A 19971-nucleotide genomic window follows, 5' to 3' on the forward strand; every position below is an offset into this window, starting at 1 on the left:
CCATGCCAAGAACCTCGGCATAGTACTCGACTAATCACTCACCATTAACCGACAGGTCAACGCCGTCACCTCCAGCTGCTTCAACACCCTCCGCATCCTATGCAAGACCTTCAATTGGATCCCCCCTGAGTCAAGGAAGACAGTCACCCACGCACTCATCACCAGCAGACTGGAATATGGAAATGCACTCTACGCCGGCATCAACAAGTCCCTACTCCACAAACTCCAGGCAATACAGAACACCGTCGCCAGACTCGTCCTTGGCAGCCCCGATACGAACACATCAGTCAACACCTACGAAGTCTCCACTGGCTTCCCGTGGAGAAAAAAGTCACTTTCGAAATCCTCACTCACGCCTACAAATGCCTACACAACAACGGACCCAAATACCTCAACAACAGAATCAACTTCCACATACCGAAAAGAAACCTCCGATCTTCCAACCTCGCACTGGCCGAAACCCTGTGCATCCACAGAGCCTGAGCAGGCAGAAGATCCTTCTCTCACATTGCAGCTAAGACCTGGAACGAGCTATCGGCAGACATCAGATGCGCCCCCTCCCTGAACACCTTCAGGAAGACCCTCAAGACCTGGCTCTTCGGCTAAACAGATATGCGGACCCCCCCTCCTCAACGCCTCGAGACCATCACGGGTAAGTAGTTCACTTACAATTCGCCTGATTGATTGAAGACGAATGACGACAAACTTAAGAATGTCCTGAACACCTTCATCACTTAGGCCTTCTTCCCTGTGAACTGGAAACAGGCCAAAGTGAGGTCCTTTGTGAAGATAACCCTCCTCCAACCCAGCAGATATGAAGAACTACTGGCCCGTCTCCCTGCTCTTCTTCCTTGGAAGGTTCTTGAGAAGGCCATCAACCAGGAACTTACTGCACACCAGGACCACAACAATCTCCTGGACCTTTCTCAATCAGGATTCTGGGCCATCCACAGCACCAAATCAGCCCTGATCATACCCACCAACGACATCAGGGCCCACCTGGACCATGGAGAAATGGCAGCCCTTATCCTCCTAGACCTTTCAGCTGCATTCAACACTCTCTCCCACCACATCCTGATCAACAGACTCCACCACATCAGAATCCAGGGAGAAACCCTCAAATGGATCACCTCATACCTAACAGGTAGAATCCAGAGAATCCATGTACCACCGTACACATCTGAACCCAAGAACATAATTTGTGGCTTCCCCCAATGATTGTCACTCAGTCCCACCCTCTTCAACACATATTTGACCCCCCCTCAGATCACACAGACTCAACATCAGATCCAACGCTGATGACACCCAGCTCATCCCCTTTCTCTCAAAAGACACCAGAGCCAAGTTCCATAGATGCATGATGAACATCGCAGAATGGAAGAAGGACAACTGTCTCAAGCTCAGCACAGACAAGTCGGAAGTCCCCATCTTAGGGAACAACACCACACCGTGGAACGATGCTTGGCTGCCTGCCGAGCTCGGCCCACTCCCCACCCCTACAGACCATGGCCACTACCTTTGCATCATACTGGACAGAAATTTCTCTATGAAGAATCAAGTCAACACAGTTTAATCCACCTGCTTCTTCACCCTCCGTATGCTCCACAAGATCTTTAGATGGCTTTCTGTCCACTCCAGAAGGTCTGTTATGCAAGCCCTTGTCACCAGCAGACTGGACTACAGGAATACACTTTATTTAGTTATCACCGCACACCTACTGAAAATACTACAGGCAATACAGAAAACAGCAACTAGATTCATCCTCGACCTCCTCAAATGGACCCACATCACACCACGCCTCAAGAAACTTCAATGGCTCCCGATTCAAAAGAGATGCCAGTTCAAGATGCTGACCCAAGCAGACAAGGCCCTGCACGATAAAGGACCAGCGTTCGTCAACAAACGCATGACCTTCGACGACAGACCAGACAGCTGTGATCCGCTGGCTTCTTCATCGCTTACACCTCCTGGATTCACCATAGCAATGGTTCTTTCCCACACCTGGCAACCAAGGCTATGAACAGATTCTGACTGCACCTCAGGGCCACCTCATCGCTCCGTGAATTCAGGAAGGGACTTAAGACCCAGCTGTTGGAATGAGCAGCAGAACACCACAACAACCTAGACTTTCAAGCACCTTGAAAGCCTCAGGGGTAATGTGCCATGCTCTATCAATCCTTGATTGATTGATTGATTGATTGATTGATTGATTGAGAGCACAGACTTGACACATCCAGTGTCATATGGGATGGAAAAATCCATAAGCAACTGATGAAACATCTGTACAAAAAAGCCTAGGAATGTGGTGTATTCTCTATACGTGCAGTTACCTTATTTCAAACTTTTAAATTAGTCCATTGCAATACACTTATTTTGTAAAATGTTCTTACAGATCTTTTATATTGTGAATTTGTGTGAGAGTCTGTTAAAAATCTAGCTAAGCACTTCTAAAGTGAAACTGAGGGAGATAGTGTCAGATGTTAACAAGTAATTCAGCACCAGCGATGGTTAGTGCCCAAGAAGAAGAGAAGATGGAATACAACTGAAGGTGCAAATGATGCAGAAAATGAAAACAGATGTTTAATCAGTATATATGCATCAACAAATGCTAACATTCAATGATAGGCATTCCCAGGCGTTTAGGTAAATAGATTTAGTTATGCAAAGGGAAAGGGAATGCAAATTATGTAAATGAAATTTTATAATTAAAAAACCTGGCCAGACAGCCATCATAAAATACTGCTAACTGAACACATGCACTTGCAGTGATCATAAAAATATTAACATAGCAAGAGACACGGGGATGAGCGACTGGAGTTTGCACACATATAAGAAGTTTGTTTTGAAGAAAAAATGTATGGAGGCTGATAGGGCTGTCCGTTTTTTAACATAACTATTTTACATCATAATTAAAAAAAAAATACCTTTTGTGAGCCTTTTAGACATCCCAGAAGAGTTCGACAAATTGGCAAAAGTATGAGGCAGCAGTTGAGGTTTAGGACAGAGGCGGAGGCTCTGCTAATACACAATCCTAGCTGAATAAACAGAGAAAGTGTTAGTATACAATATAGTGTAGAATGAGGCAGAACAACATATAGAGTTCCGGCAATGCACAACCTTTGACAAACCATGGGAAACATTCAGATTCTCCTTACAAGGGCCAATGTATCTGGTTGTGGTAAAGCTGCCTAGGGAAATGCCATTGTGTGAAACCTTATTTGGCCACTTACAGTGAAGGCCCACAGACCCATTAACACTTGGCAAGTAGAAAGGTGGCACGTGCACTAACAAATATAGTAAAGTAATGGAATACTACAGAGATTTGCTTGTGTTCTGCAGATTGCAGATTTGAAACTAAAAATGTCGATTTGACATTCATTTTTCTGAGGTTAACGGAATGGCAATTGGAGAAAGTAATTAATTGAGCAACCACTAGACAATTTACTTTGTGGAATTTGAGCTGAAAGAGTTCAATATATCATGCAAACGCTTGAAGGAAATTAAACTGGGTCACACTGGGTCCTGGTATAATGTTTTGATAGTATCCACAAACCCAAGGCATTTCAGGGTAGAATTATTTCTCTACTATTCATGAACATGTGCAAATAAGTTGTACCCAAGGCAGATATGCTACATAGTTGGATATAAACATGATCACAATATCACTATCCACTTAGATACAACTCCCACAAAAATATCCAACTCACATCCAACACAGCACAAATATGCCGAATAGTTGGGTATCAGCAGTGCTTCATTTGAGCCGTTGGTTGCAGGTAGGCCCACCGGCACTCGTTTCTGGGGATTGGCACGTAATATGATTCATCGGGAACATTCAAGCGTGAGATAAGGGAGCAGGGAGTGCCTGGTGGTGGATTAAAGAGTCATGTGGTGGAATCAAGACTAAGCAGCCTTGCTATTTTGCATGTCAACATTCAATATCACCGGCTGCAGACTCCAGAGAAAGCTTTGGGCACCTGCGCTTATTTATTGACAAATGGGCAAGCTTAAGTATGGCATAAAGTTAAGTTCTATATATAACAGATTCTTGGTTTGAATTTACATAGCATACCTAGAGGCAGGACTGGCTTTATCGCTGGTGGCGCCTGGTGCAACAATGCTGGTTGACGCTCCAAATGACCTCCTTCGCAAAGGATTCCCTACCACCCAACAGTGCTCCTCAAGTCTCCATAACCACCCTCTCTCACATGTATTTCTTTTGTTTTATAGCGCCACTCATGCCAATGTAGGATGTTGGAGCACTTTACATCACACACACATTACACAGGGACAATGAAATATATGTGTGTAGGAAATGGTACATAAGACAGGACTACAAGTTGTAGGATTCACATGTAACCTATACTTGTAGGATGTTTAGTTTAAGAGTGCTTGGTCTGGAGAAGCACAAACTCAGAATTAAAAACATAACACCATGGTTGGGAGTTCTCTTTAATAATACAAATTGATTTCTACTCAAATAAACTCTTTTTGGGATATTAGGATAATGAAAAACCTGGTAAGAAAACATAATGTTCTTATCTATACCTTGCAGTCTGCATGCATCTCTTTGATATCAGTTAATAGGTCACTGTTAATATGTCACTGTTCTAATGTTAGGATTTTAACTTATAAACGGCAAGTAACGTAAGGATGTCTGTGACAAAAGCAGTACCCACTGAACTATTTGCATTAAATGCACTTCTCTAATTCAGGTTCTTTGCAGCAACCTTGTGATGTGCCAAAAACTCCACTTGACAATAATTTGATTTCTGTCTCCAGTAAACCCATTAATCTCCGGAGTTATCTTGACATTTTTATTGTTGCCTGGAAATTGCTGGAGGCAAAGAAGCTGCAGCAGGTGCTTTTTACAACCACAATATATATGAAAACACAGCGCTCCCCGGAAGTCGGCGCCCGGTGCCACGGCACAGGTCGCACCACCCTAAAGCCTACCCTGCCTAGAGGAGTTTGTTTCCCTCAGTAGGATATATATTCCCTATCACCCGCCCTAGTCTGGTTTATAAAGGTGGTATACCAGAGAACTACCTTTCAACTTTTTCCATGTGAAGTTCATAAAATCATGTACTTCGAGTACACTAGTCTCGTTATCCGCATTTCAACTAGAATAATTTGGTGACATATTCCAAACACACTACAATCTGAAACGCAATCCTCTGTGCTGATGAACGATAAGTGCTATTCATCCTTGGGTATCCTATAATCAATGGGGTCTTTCTTCTGATCCTTAGATTACGGTCTATAAAAAGTGCCTTGAATCTCTGGATCTGAATATTATTCTTTATCTTAATTGCACAATTTTATATAGTGCTTAACATGCTGACAGGGTTGTCAGAGCACTGTACAAGCAGTATTTACATTAAAATTGCTAGTATTGGAGAGAATTTACAATATTAACGTCACATTAGCACTGGGAATAAAATGGAGGTAGGGAAATGTATAAGAGAAACAAATATATTCCAGTTCGGGTTTGAATTTTAGGCACACAGGTTCAGTGGGTTTTGGATTTATCCTGGGAAATAGAGCTGCAACAATATTTTTTTCGTATTTTTTTTGATGTTTTCAATTGATAGGTTTATGCATATTGAAGGAGATCGATTTTCCTATTTTTCCACCATTATCTGAAAAAGAAAGAGAAAACCATGGCCTTGGCAATTTACATGGAGTGGAGACAGTGTCAAGATTTTAGACAGGTATGACAGGAGAGCCCCAAGGCATTCTTTTTCGAATTAATGCCTGCAATTTCGAGAATGCTGCTTGCTTCTATGGGAAGCCAGTTAAGTCTTATCAGTGCTGCCATTATATATTCAGAATGTTTCACTCCAGTGGTAAATGTTTCTGCTGCTTGTAGGGTTGCCTAAAATGCCTGGGGTAACGGAAGTGGCACCACAAACCCTCTGAACTTCACTTCCTCTTACATATACAAACAGATTCATATGTACACAATCTCTCGTTCAAGTAAACATGCTTTCACCCACAAGCATGCACACGATATTCATATGAAAAGCACATTTTTACTTCCCTTCAGCTGCCAGAAAAGTTCACATTCCAGCTAATGTACTCCAGGTTTTATTACACTAATAGCGGATAATATAATACTATTCACTATTATTCACTATTAGTGTAATAAAATTAATGAAAGAAAACAAAGGGAGTAAAGCCCCAACCAAGGGTCCTATGGACGAGCTGCCACCTTGTTCCTGGCACTGATTTGGCCACCTCTGAGGCAAGGGGAGGCAAAAGCAGTGCCTGTGGTTGCAAGGGGGAAGCATGGGGGTCATAGGTCTGGTTTAATTTAATAGTATTTAGGTTTTCATCATCAGGTCTAAACCCCTCTTTCTCTGTCTGATAGGTCTAATGGATCTTTGCCGTTGATTTAGCTGTTGTTTTAGAGAAGATCAGCAGCTGTACATCACATTAAATACTAATCACAAATATTAATCACAATCACTAATATATTTTCTATCAAAAAAGAGAGTTTGTTGTTAGTTAAAGGGTTTTATTAATCAAATCTTTTAGTCGTTCATCTTGAGTGGCATATCACAAGTTAAATTGGTATTAATCTCAATCATCAATATATGACTGACAGAAAAATAAAATAAAAAGTGGTTAAACAAAATATAAATGCCTTAAAACAACATTCTAACAAGCATTTACAATGCAATAGGTCTCACATTTACACAGGTTTCAGCTATTGGCATTGTAAATGACAATGCCTATTTATTTGTTTTTTAAAATGTAAATGTAAGTCATCGTTTTTTACGATGCCAATACCTTACACTTGCGTAAATGCGAGACCTATTGCACTGCAAATACGAGTTTAAGTGTAAAACTAAGCGTGGAGCCGCTTCAAGGACATAGCGCTCGTTTGATTTTTTTTTTTAACTTTAACACTGAGCGCGGTGTTCTTGTGCGGGTGCCGCTGTCAGTGTTAAAATGTAAAAAAAATAAAGAAGCTGATCGTACTGGCTTGAAGTGGTGCTTCGCTCAGTTTTACAGTTAAAAAAACTGAGCGCAATATCCCTGAAGAGGGCACCGTGCTTACTATAATAGTAACAAAACATTGAATATTCAACAGAGCGCTGTGTCCCAGACGTGGACACCGTGCTCAGAATTAAATTAAAATATATCAATAAATAAACTGAGCACGGTGTCCCTAAAGTGGGCGCCGAGCTCAGGATACAAATTTAAAAAAAATAGCAGCCGCTATTGTGCCGATAAGTGTCCATTAACAAAATAGTGCTCACCCTCTAGATAAAGCCAACCGTGTTCGGAGCCAAGTAAAAGATCCAGTCGTCATGGGCGGTCACAAATGGAGAAAGGGCGGTTACAAGGAGGGACTAAGAAGCCTCATAATAAATCGGAAGCAAGCATTTTCCAAGGCCAATGAAACCAGCCAATCAAAAATATGGGCGGAGAGAAGGTTTACACAGCATACTTGACTACTACATGCCTCGCAGAGCGAGCAGTGCTTACATGCTGCCGCTAGGCTCGACCTAAGAAGGAAGAAATCCCTATTCTGGTAATGGGGAAGGAAAGGTGTCAGTCAGAACCCATAAAGAGGTCCAGTTTAAGAGAGGGTGAGAGAAAAGCATAAAGCATTAGCATCAAAGTTAGCTATGTAAAATAAATCAATAAAGCAGAACTTCCCATAAAGAGATGTTCAAGAAACTCAGTAGAGTCTCTAGCAATGTGATATATAGGTCTGGGAAAATATCCAGACAAGTGTCTGGAAAAAAGCATGGGGAAGAATGGGGGGCCTACCCTAGGAACAGGCACTATCTCACATTTCACAAATCTAAAAGCTTCGGTCTTCCTCCTCCTTCATTCTGACAATCATCTCCGATGTTTTCCTTGGAACAAGATCACTCCCACTTTTCTCACAGAAATACAATAATCCATTGACGAGGATTTTAAGCTGGTTACTAGTTTGTAACAATTAATTGGGCAAGTTTCTCATTCAGGTTCCCTTTTTCGCGTTTAAACTACATTTCTAACCTTCTAATATGTCAAGTTTCTAACAATGGAGTTTTTAGAAGTCAAACAATTTGTATGAATGAAAAGAAAACATTTTGTGGAATCACCATTGAATGAGAGAAATAAATAAGTTAAAAGTCAAGTTCACATTTTAAATTCTGCATTTCTATGTATGAACTCTTCATTACCCTATTAAATGACAGCATTAATCATGTTTTAACAGTGGTCTTTGTGTAAGTAGAAACATTATGTGAAAATATATATAAATAATAATGCAACTATTATTTATTATAAAAAACATGTTCATGGAAAGGTCAAGAATATAGAATTTTGTACGTAGTCATCGCTTGTAGTTAAGTGAGCACGTCAAGCAATATTGCTTTAGACATTTGAGGCATGGCACGATTAAATGTGTCTGCTCATTATAAATTTCCATTTTCAAACACATTATTTTCATTAAAGCTTACATATTAATTCTGCACATTATTATAAAACTGTTAGTTTTTCAATATTATTAAAAACGCTTTCTCATTTTGCCCATCGGATGATTATTTAACCAGCACACTTTTGCACAAATGAATCTTTAGAGTTCACTCTCATCGTCAATTGAGTCCTTTCTCTTTCTTTTCAAGCTTTCATACGGATTTGCCTTTCTGCATTCTGACTATTAAGCAGGTTAAATTGTTTCCATAAGCCTTAACACTATCTTTATGTATGGATTGTCTAAAATAATGCCAAGATGTATCTATTTCTTTTGCCTAGGGGTGTAAGTGTATGCTCTTCTGTAATGGAACTCTAGAATGAACTAAGGGCCAGACTACAAGTTTCGTTGTGCCTCCGACCCCTAAACCAGTGGTGGAGGTGCAGTGGTGGATAGGGACTGCTGCATCAGTGGTCTGACCGCCGTATTACAAGTATGCCGGTTTGACCCATATGGGATTCACGCTTTCCGCTAGGGATCCATGATGCCTGCCTGATGGTGGCACAGTGGTTTGAGGCCGCAATATGCTTGGTGGTGGCACTGCAGCTCTGTCAAACATATTACAAGTTTCCTCACTGCAACCCTATCCAAGGCTGTGAGCCCCCCATGGAAAGTGGGGCAGTGAGTAAACTCTGGGGCCCATACAGGGACCCCCTTGTGCCTCTGTGCAGGGAGGTGCATTCAGGGGGGCACATGTTATGCCCGCCTGTGTGTATGCACCCCTAGTTCCTACATGAACGAAAAGCACAAGATTGTGCATTTTGGTTCGTGCAGGAACGAGATTTGGTGCTCCCAGTTTTTGAAAAGCCCTGCTGTGGGAAAGATAAACGACCGCCCGTCATGCCTCAAGGAAATTCATAATCTGGTGGGTGGCCAGCAGCCCTGTTGGTGGTGTGTGGGGGGGACATGGCTACCCGCTCCCACACTGCCAAACTCATATTCGGGTCTTTAGTCATAATTTGAATACAAATATTCAAAGTGTTCTCACCTATATATAAAGCTAAGTAAAATACTACATCTTATTGCATATGACAAAGGTATATGGCGATAAGTCACTTTCTCTGCAGCTGATGAAGGTACGTGTGCACAGACTTAACAGTCCTGTGCATCTAGTGGCTGTGTGTGTTCTTGAACTAATCTAGAATAAATGTTAATAGAATGATCATGTAATTCACAAAACATTCCTTTAATGTTGTCTCATTTATTGTGTGTGCAGATGTGGCAGTTTCAGGTGTTAACATGGATTTCTCAATCTCTGGTGTCAAATAAAATACTATTAATGTTGGTATGATTACTAACACAAAAAATGTAAGACCCATTATAATCTTGCATTTAGCTCTATTTAGAACACACGTTTGTTTGTAATCAGGTAGTTAAACAAAAACATACTGTTGCAATATTTTTAAAATTAGATGATTTTCAGATTGTTTTAAAGCACCTACTTAAGTTTTCTTTTGCAGTTAATTCTTTTAGCTTTATTTAAAACAGTCTTCAGCTGGTCACCCCTAACCCTACCCCATCTTCTTCCAAATGTGTTATCCCTACTCTTCTTCTGCAGCATTGGATCTAGGAAAATCTTCAAACAAAAAAAAATATTTTTATTTCAGTGTTTGGTACTTTCTCATTTAACAATGTCTCTCAAACTTTTGTTTCTGTTCAAAAATCTTTCCGAACAGCTTTTTCCCAAATTTGTTTTTAGTGTGATATCATGGGAGTTTAAACAGTTCTGATTTTAGATTAAGCAATTCATTCGCTGACTCATTTAACAGCTGATTTGTGTAGTATGTCCATTCATGTGCAGAATATCTTCAATAAAGCGGTAGTGGTGGCACAAGATGTTGCACATCATTCCGAAATAAATCTGATGTGGGTAACGCGGTATTGATTGCAATTCTATGACATGTAAAACATACCAATCCTGGGAACACTTGAGATCACAGAACACCCCACTACCTTGGATGTTAGTACACATTTATCCAGTCATTCCTACATGCTAAACTAAATAAAACAGTGTGTACCCCGGCACTCCTAGTATTTGTCCTCTCAATTCTCAATTGTGTTTGTGGCATAACATTCCATCTATATTTAAGGTGGCTCCAAACACAAGGAGCACCACTTTGTGATGTTGCACTGGGATTTTCTTAAATGTAATAGTTCGTTGTTGTACAGTATGTCATTTTATACAGAGATTCTAATACAACATCAATATATACATGCAATTGTTATTAACATTCAGCTTTTAGAGATGATACACTTCAGCAGTGAAAATCCAGTACTTGTCAATGGAAAAATAACACAGTCCGATGATGAAGAAACATGACAGCCGGCACGTGTTTCATTACAACCATAACTTTTTCAAGGCTGTAAATAATAGTAATTACAGTTGTAAATACACAACTTATTGCAACAACTGGTCAATACCTACAGTCAACCCAGTACCGAACCTGTCAAATGCTTCAGCCCAAGCCCTCGCTTATTATATGCCAGTGGCACAGGCAGGCAGCGTGCAGTGAACCACTCTGCTTGGCAGACTTCTTTGGGGACTGGACCAGGTCAGCTCATGACACTACAATGCAACACTGTCACTGGATGATTCAATCATTGCGCTGCGGGCATGAGTTATAAGCACTGACATCACTTAAGTCAGTGGCTGCCAATGGGTACCTCTGAGACATGACCAGTGAGGTCAGTGAGTTCTGAGAACCGTAAATCCTGCGGCCGGGCCAAGTAAAGACCAACACTCCACTTAACGTTAGACTGACTGACTCACACTGCAGTGGCCTGGTCAGTGGTGATTTATTTGCGACCCCATAGAGCACTAGGACCGACCTCTGACTGTGGCTGAGCCAGCCTGTTGCGGGCAGACCGGCACAAAGACACTAAGGCAAGCCCGGCGGCCGCCTCTAATGCAGAAATGCAGCTCTTGCTGGTCAGCAGTGGCCGTTGCTCAGGGGCGGATTGGCAAGGCGGGCATTCGGGAATGGGCCGAAGGGCCGGTGCCTCAGTGCCCTCTGTGGGCCGTTTTTTTCTCCCCTGTCCCAGTCCACAGAGAGTGGCACAGAGTGCACGGAGACAGAGACTGAGAAAATGAAAGCAGCCTCGCTGTGCGGCCAGACAGCGATTGTCAGCTGTGGGCTCTCCTTCGCCCCTACCCTGCCAAGCAATCAAGCTGAGGCTGGGCTGGGGAGGGGAGGGGTGATTGTTTGCAATAATCGGCCTCCATGGGGGCCAGAGTTTTTCAGGCCTTTGAGCCATTTGCACCTCGGCCCCCTGGCGCCCATGCAGCCCAGAAACGGTGTTAGTCTTAACACCTCGCCCACAGCCCTTCACATTCAGGGCATAGTGGGCGATGAAGAATGGGTCTTGCTGTGGGGGCCTGGTGATGTTTGGAATTTTTTTGTTTTATTTATGCGATTTTATATAGCGCGGACTTTACCAGAAGGTGTCAGAGCGCTTCACACTAGGAACAGCAATAATACAGGAGGAGAAAATTATAAGTGGACAAATTACAAAAGCAAACGTTAAGTTACATGAATCAAAAGTGACAATAGTGAGCAACCAAAATACAAGAGGAGCAAACGATACATTACAGGAGGAAAAAGAGATGTGTGCAGGTTACAAAAGCGTACAAAGTACAAGTAGAGGTATAATACTGCAATTAATGGCAGACACTCCAGCACAAGAACAAACGTTACGAAGGCAATGGTGGCACTGGTGCAAGTATCTAAAGCAAACAAAAGTGAGAGGTAGCAAACAGTGTGTTACAAGAGAAAAGTGACTTGTGCAAGTTACAAAAGGGTACCATACACAGGTACAAGGGTAATACTACAGTAAATGGTAAATACTCAAACTGCCAGAACACACTGGGAAGGCACTTCCCATGCACCAGCTTCACCTCAGCCTTTCCCCTGGCTACCTGGCTACCTTGGATGACCCAGAAAGCTGTGTTTTGTTCTCCCCTGCCAGGACATTTTCCCAAGGCCTAGAGGGTTGATTAATTTACTAATTGCAGGGGCCTTACCTCTGTTCATGTGCTCCTGAGCTGAAGGTCTGGGGAGGGCTGAGTAGGTTAGTAATAGCAGGGGCTTTGCTGCTTTTCAGGTGCTCCTGTGCTGGGGGGCTGGAATAATTTTGTGACAAAAAGGGGCCTTGCTATTTTTTTTTGTTGCTCAGCATGTAGGCCATTGTCACCTTGGCCCTGTGTCGTGTGCAAGAACAGTATCCTCCCACTTTCATTCCTTGTCTGTGCAATTGGTGTTTCATGAAAGGGCACGCCCCTTGAATATGGGCCACGCCCCTTAAATATGGGCCACGACTCTTGAATGTGGGCCACTTTTTTCGTCAGTGCCCGGGCCGAATTGTGATCCCAATCCGACCCTGCCGTTGCTGCCATTAATCTTCAAACTTGCAAACAAATAAGTTAGTGTGTGCCTAGTCCCCTGAAATCAGGAGCATAATTCAGTTGAATTTTGCGGGTATTAAAGTTTCAAATGTCAATCTTCAGCTTGCCTTGCGATCCTCCTTCCACACACGACACACCAGCACTCGCAGCCACGCACTTCACTCCATAGACCACGGCATGACACCTCCCTCAGGCTGAGAACTGATTGGATGATGTAACATTTGACTGTGTTGGTCTAAACATACTGACATGTCTTCTACTAATGCCACTGATCTTCCACATAATTAATTGCCCAGCATGCATCATGCACATTCAAATTAATTGTGCATTTAATTCACAGTCCGGACAGCGGTGTGCACGCAGTCTCACTCTACTATAGGTCTATGCGGCAGATGAGACCTTCACCCTGTTCACAGACCCCCGATCACAAACACACGCCCAGATTAGGCTGAGTTATGGTTGCATTTGGGTGGTGCATGATTTGTGGGAAGAGGGTAGACAACAACGCCATTGCCTGTTGCTAGTGTTCACTGCTGCAGTAGACAGCAGCAGAGTCGACCTCTACAGCTATTATTTACAGCACTGTGCATGAATGAGGAGCGGTGGTTGGAGGGAGCGGAGGGTGACTTTTCTAGAAAGTCGAACCAATTAAAACCAGTTCATTCACCATCTGTCTACAAAGCCAGCACAAGCCACATGTCTGCACAGTGCAGATTATTGCAAAAAATAACCTGCAATGGATTATGACCAGCTTGTCATTTGTGCATACCTTTTATCTACATGTTTTGGTCTGCACCTTTTCCAGGTTTACCTCGTTGCATGCTGGAACATTGAGTCCAAGCTTTCCTAGTGATCCCTTTGGCTTGAGCGAAGGACCGGATGAACATGAAACTGGAACTATAATTCCCAGAAAAGCCCTCACCTGAGAAGCAAAAAACTTTCCTGTCTACAGGAATCCACTATCAGAGCCTCGAAGTAAGTTCCTTGCGACCAGCTGATACTAAGTGGGCGGAGCCGAGGGATACAGCAGAAGCTGGGGTGGTGGGCGCAGAGGAACAACACCTCAAGCTAGCTTACGTGCTGGTAAGGAGAATTCCTGGGAGGGAGAGGATCTCAGGCAGGGAAGCCCAGATAGCAGAAGGTAGTCTAGAGGGTGAAAAATAGGCGACCCGTGGGCCTCCAGCAACATTCCCTTTAGTTTTTTTTTCCTCTCTGTGCGGCAGTGTAAGGCCTCTGTGCACTGCAGCCACGGCAATGTGTACGAGGAACCTGACCATGTGTGTGGGTGCACCGACAAATATTATTGCAGATTGTGCGAGTATTCATGTACATCACAGCGCCAGTCATGCATTGCAATTAACATGAATACTTTCTCAGAGGTACACAATATGCCACGCACAGGGCTGGCCTTAAAACTAGTGACGCCCTGTGTGACAATGTTTGTTGGTGCCACCCAACCACCACCTCCACCAGTGATTCCCTCACTATTACCTTTTAATAGTGCCCCTCCAGTCTCCATTACCCCTTGCTCTGAGTTGCTTTTAATTAGTTTTATAGCGCCCCTCAAACCATTAGTGGGTGTACTTTACATTGCACACACATTAAACAGAGACAATCAATCATAGGTATGTAAATCGGTTTATAAGAAATGTTACATATGACAGAGGATTGAAAGGTGTAGGAGTGACATGTCATTCATACTGGTAGGCAGTATAGTTTAAGAGTGATTTGTCTGAAGAAGCACAAACTCAGAATTTAAAATGTAACACCATGGTTAGGGTTTCTCTTTACTAAGAATTGCTTTGTACCCAAAAAACCCTTTGCAACATTAGGATAATGAATGGCTGGGGAACAAATAATAACACTCTAATCTACACCTTGCAGTATGCATGAAGTTCTTTGATGACAGTTAATAGTTTACTCTTTTATATTAGGATTTTAACTTATAAACTGCAAGTAACAAAATGACCTCTCTGACAAAAATAGTAACCCGCGAACCAATTTTCATTCTATGCACTTTGTGATCTGCATGGTACACATTCTTTGCAGCAGGCATATTAACCCTCTGCGCTACCTTAAAACTCCGATCTCTCTCCAGGCAGAACATTAATCACCAGTTACACTTCACATATTTATTATTGCCTAAAAATTGCTGGAGACAAGGAACTTCACAGCTGGTCCTTTTAAAACAATAATATACCTGCAAACACAGCACCCCCCACCCGAAGCTTTTGTTGACAAATGCAAGTTTTTCATTTTTGATAAACACATTCATATCACATATAAGCTTCTCATTTTGAAGGAAAAATAAAAAATATTATGCCTCATTATACCAATTTACAGTTTTAGTAAGTTTATAGTTTGTCTTTTTTTCACAAGTACTCACATGCATAATTGTCTCACATGGACAGCCTCTACCTGACATAGTTATGTGCAACCATCTCTGGGCAGGGAAGACCTCCATAATTGCATAAATGGCAGCAAAATGCAAAGGTTAGCCACCATTATTTCAGGGCCACCGTTAAGTTGGTGGCTAACAACATAACTCCTAGGATTTTCGCAGTATTTTGAGGATTACTACCATTATGCCATGGCAAGCCATAATTTGCCAAGAATGCCACCAGCATGCAAAAAGTGACCATCCCTATGACAGGCTAACACCTTAACCCCTCCCACGCTTGTGACGGAACCGTTCCGTCACGCCCCTCGGGTGGGCTGTGCTGGTGACGGAACGGTTCCGTCACGGCCCGCTCGCCAAGCCTGCGCGGCGCTGATTTCGCGTCTGCGCGGCGCGTTCTGTTGAGCGGGCGGGGCCGTGATGGAACCGTTCCGTCACAAGCACAGCTCACCCGAGGGGCGTGACGGAGCGGTTCCGTCACCAGCGTGGGAGCGCCGCACGGCCCCCCCCCCGCCCCTTAGCACTGCGGCGGAATAGCCGCCGCAGTGAAAGGGTTAATGTGAAGGAAGGCAAACTATATCTAGGACAGTCATCATTATACCATAAGTCCATTGTGCTATGAGAGAGATGCAGTAGGTTAACCTAAATTCCAAGTCTTACAAGATCCCAGTCTTCACCTGAGAAGAAAAGCCACAAAGGGGCACATGGCATGGCAGAGCTAGACATTAGCCATTACACACGCGTGTCAGCACTTGCTGGCACATAGTGCTCATGATCTGGCCCGCGCACCAGAATTAAAGGACATACGCCACGTGTTATTGTTATGTTAAGGCGAGACTCAGCGACTTGGGAACAGTTTTACATTCATGTTCATAAGTTGAGTTTTGTAGAAAAAAATGTTAACTAAACAGCATTTTACTGAAATGAATATTTTATGTATAATAAATGATCATTGTTTATTAAAATATTGAAAGCCCGGAATATAGGACTCTCTGTTTGCAAGGGTGTCTGCTTTCGTAGTATGGGAACAGTTGCTGGTGCAATCATTATCAAAAGACACCAATTCAAAATGGCGTTTTTATAGAGAGATAAAAAGTAGGCAATCAAATGAAGCATCGTCAGTCCTCATAGGGTTTTAATTGCACCTTATGTGCAAAACGGCATGATGCACTATTTGAGTGAAGGTGCATGATAGACCCAAATTCCACTCTGTTTCATTTACAATGCATTTTGATATAGTGATGCTAGTGTCCCAAAAATATATATTTTTTGAAAACAAGCAATTTTGTCAAATATAATTAGAGGTACCTCATTCAAGTTTGTACAATGTCCCAGCCTGAAGCTAGAGGCCAGTTTGCACTTTTAAAACCCACATAAATAAATACACAGAACAACAGTCAGCCTTGTTGACTTCCTAAAGTGATTGTGCTGATTTTAAAATAATTCCAATTCTTTCCCACTCAAAATCTATACAAATGCAACCAGGACTTGCAGTATAAATTTTTGGTTAACGTTGGAAATCTTGGAGGTGATGGAGCTATCAGTTATGGGCCCAGGTGAAACTGTCAGCCTAAACGGAGTAGGGCAGCCCTTTCATCCTCCGCGCTGTTTCTGTGTTTTTCTAATTTAAAGCGTAGCCAGCAGTTGGGTGGTTGTTTGTTCGACTCAGGCCTCATCTGCAAGGCCTATGACTACTGGGAATAATTGATGGGCCATTGCGCTCTTGGCTATGCTGTCTAGCTGTAACATGCTAAATCATCATATATGTTTGGGCAGGGCATTAAGTGGGATGAAAAACGAAGGTTCTCTCAAAGGGGCGTGGCCTATGGAATTAAGGGTGTGACCTAAAAACACATAAAGCTAAAAATCTCTGCATAGCATAGTGTCCATCCCGACTGGTATTTTGCTGCTTCTGTCATTGCATCCAGATATATAATACAACAAGTAACATTACACCTACAACAAGCCAGGACTGTTGGCTTTGTCAATGGTTCTTAGGTTCAGATGATAAATAAGCACCAACTGTTCCTTCTTTGTAGATAACATTGCTAATGCTTCAGTACTGACATGATGAGACTGAAAAAACTATAACGAGTCTCTTTGGATTTGCATCAAAGTCAGTGAAGGGTGGTACTACTGCAGAGTTTTTTTCCCCGTGGGCAAAAATGGAGAGCCCAATAGGGAACAGTCTCTGCATCTGGTGAGCACCGGCAGGACCCGGCTCACTTAAAATACTTTCTGTGTCCGTCCGCTCTCCTGAGTAGTGAGTCACAGGATTGAAAGAAATCCGTTGACACCCCGAGATGGCACATGAAGCATGTCATACTTATAGTCAGGGCTTGAAGTGGGATGAAAAAAATGGAGGGTCTCTCATCTGGGCATGGCGGATGTAATTAAGGAAGTGACTTAAAACACTTAAGCTAAAAATCTGTTCTTAGCATTGTGTGCTGACCCACTGGTAAAACAAGTCACATTACACCTACAACAAGCCAGAGCTACTGGCTTTGTCAATGATTAAAAATTGCATTAGATAAGCAACAACTATGAGTTAATTGTATATAATTTTCAAAATGCTTCAATTCTTGTGGGCGAGGTTGTGGCTAAGGCTAGGGCTGCCTACTTTGGAGCTGAGAAAGCAGCTTCTAGCTTCACATCGGCTCAACATCCTGTGATTGAAAAAACGAATATGTCCTTGTGTAATGTAACTGGTGCTCATGTTTGCACCAAGATTGTGCCACATAAAACTGAAAAATCAGTCTCTTTGAAGTTACATTAACTGCGTCGATGCAGTTGCGTGCTTATGACGGCAGGGAGCCGTCAGAACTTTGCCGCTCCGCCCACGCGTGGGTAATTCCCTGCCTGTGCAGGAGAATTAATCATAAACAGTGGACGGAGTTCTGGCGGCTCCCGGCCGTCATGAGCACACACTGACCATGATTTATGACAGCTGGGAGCCGTCATCAGTATCTGAGCGCCACGCCCAACCCCGCCCCCCTCGCACCACGGCAGAATTAACACCACAGTGAAGGGGTTAAAAGCAGTGACAGATGCAGAGTTAAGCTTTTTTTCCTTCACCCTGAGTTTAAAAATGGAGAGCCCAATAGGGACCGGTCTCGGCCCCTGCTTAAAGCCCTGTTTGTAGTTTTGCTGGATTTCTTTTGTTAATAGAGTGCAGCACACCTCTACAAGCATGACGTGTGCTTTCAGGTGAGTCTGAGAGCACACATTGTACTTGTAGACTTGCTGCATTTCTTTTGTTAATATAGTGGAGCACACACAAATGCCCCACTCTGTAATAATAGAAATGCAACAGGTCTACAAGCATGACGTGTGCTTTCAGGTGATTCTGAAAGCACACGTAGTGCTTGTAGACTTGCTGCATTTCTTTTCTTAAAAAGGCGTGGCTGTGGGGTATATTGTGTGCCTTTGTGAAAGTAATCATGTTAATTGCAGTGCATGACGGGCGCTGAGATTAACATGAATAGTTTCACAAAGGTATACAATCTGGCCGAGCATATTGTTTCCCCTGACCACCTTGCAACCACAGGGATAGCAGATTCCTGGTGGCTGCAGCTGTCACATGGCGGTCAGACTGCTGAACTCGTAATTTGGCAGTCGGACCACAGGTGTAGTGGTCTCGATCACCACCGCACCTCAATTGCGAGTACGGCAGTCCTATGGAAGGCCATACTCGTAATCAGGCCCTTAATCTTTCAATTACTCTCATTTTTAATGTACCATATTTTGGAAATCTCAAAGGACCTTCTTTTTCAGTGATACTGCACAATTGACAAAGCAACAAGCATGAGTACAACCTCATATTCATAGCCATATGTGCTGGTGTGGTTTCGGGAGGCACTTAATCACCTTCTTGTATCAGGATTGTTATATCACCTCTCTCAAGACTCTTAAAACCTTCACAATATTTAATGATTTTCGATTATTCAATAAGTAGCAAACAACATAATTCCAATATTCAAATGTTTTGATTCTATTCCGTAAATGCCTGATTTATTTTTTCCAGACTTGTTATAGCTTTAATAATTGAAGACCTGTCAAATAATCTCAATAAGGCATTCACACAAAAATTGACACATAGCATCTGTGTCATCATCAACCAATAGGAGCGCAGCAGTACAGCAACCAACCAATCTCAGCGCAGCACAATATATAATCTCACCCCTTGCAGCGGATCACCCTCCTTTACAATTTGTCTTGTACACTAAATCCTTCTTCTTTTTTGCTTTGGTTGACTGTAGAAAAATCTCTTATTTTCCCCTTTGCTTACCACAAGTATATTTCCTATTCCTCTAATCCTTCGAATCTTTTTTCCCTAATCTTTAAACATTTGTGTAAAATGTTACCATCACATTTCTCTAAAAACTCATTATTCGTACCGCCTTTCTCCAAATTTCTATTTGGTATAATAAACTTTTTAAACTTCAAACATGCCTCTTGTTTGGATGGGCTGGAGAGATGAAGATATAGAGGGATTATTTTGATTGGGGATTTATTTGTGGATAATGCTCCAATTTATTTCCCCAGCTTCAACAAAAATGGCTGTGCCCTGCATCTAAATTTTCTCACTTTAGATGTTTTTATAACCCTGCCTTTGACAATCCCGTAGGCCAGATGCTACTACAAATTTTATATGCTAAATTAAAGTCTCTATTTTTTATAAATCTTTGATTT

At 42.5% G+C, this 19971-nt stretch overlaps 1 protein-coding gene across 1 annotated transcript in view; it reads right to left on the reverse strand.

Annotated features, from left to right (window-relative positions):
• The window catches only part of NOX4 (NADPH oxidase 4), a 727367-nt gene that overhangs the window by 617100 nt on the left and 90296 nt on the right, over positions 1 to 19971 (reverse strand). The window contains exon 3 of the mRNA XM_086933983.1: positions 2925 to 3035. Within this exon, the coding sequence (XP_086790109.1) occupies positions 2925 to 3035 (111 nt within the window). The remainder of the gene's footprint in view (positions 1 to 2924; positions 3036 to 19971) is intronic.

The sequence above is a fragment of the Lissotriton vulgaris genome, chromosome 8 (assembly GCF_964263255.1).
Source record: "Lissotriton vulgaris chromosome 8, aLisVul1.2, whole genome shotgun sequence".
NCBI classification, from domain to species: Eukaryota; Metazoa; Chordata; class Amphibia; order Caudata; family Salamandridae; genus Lissotriton; species Lissotriton vulgaris.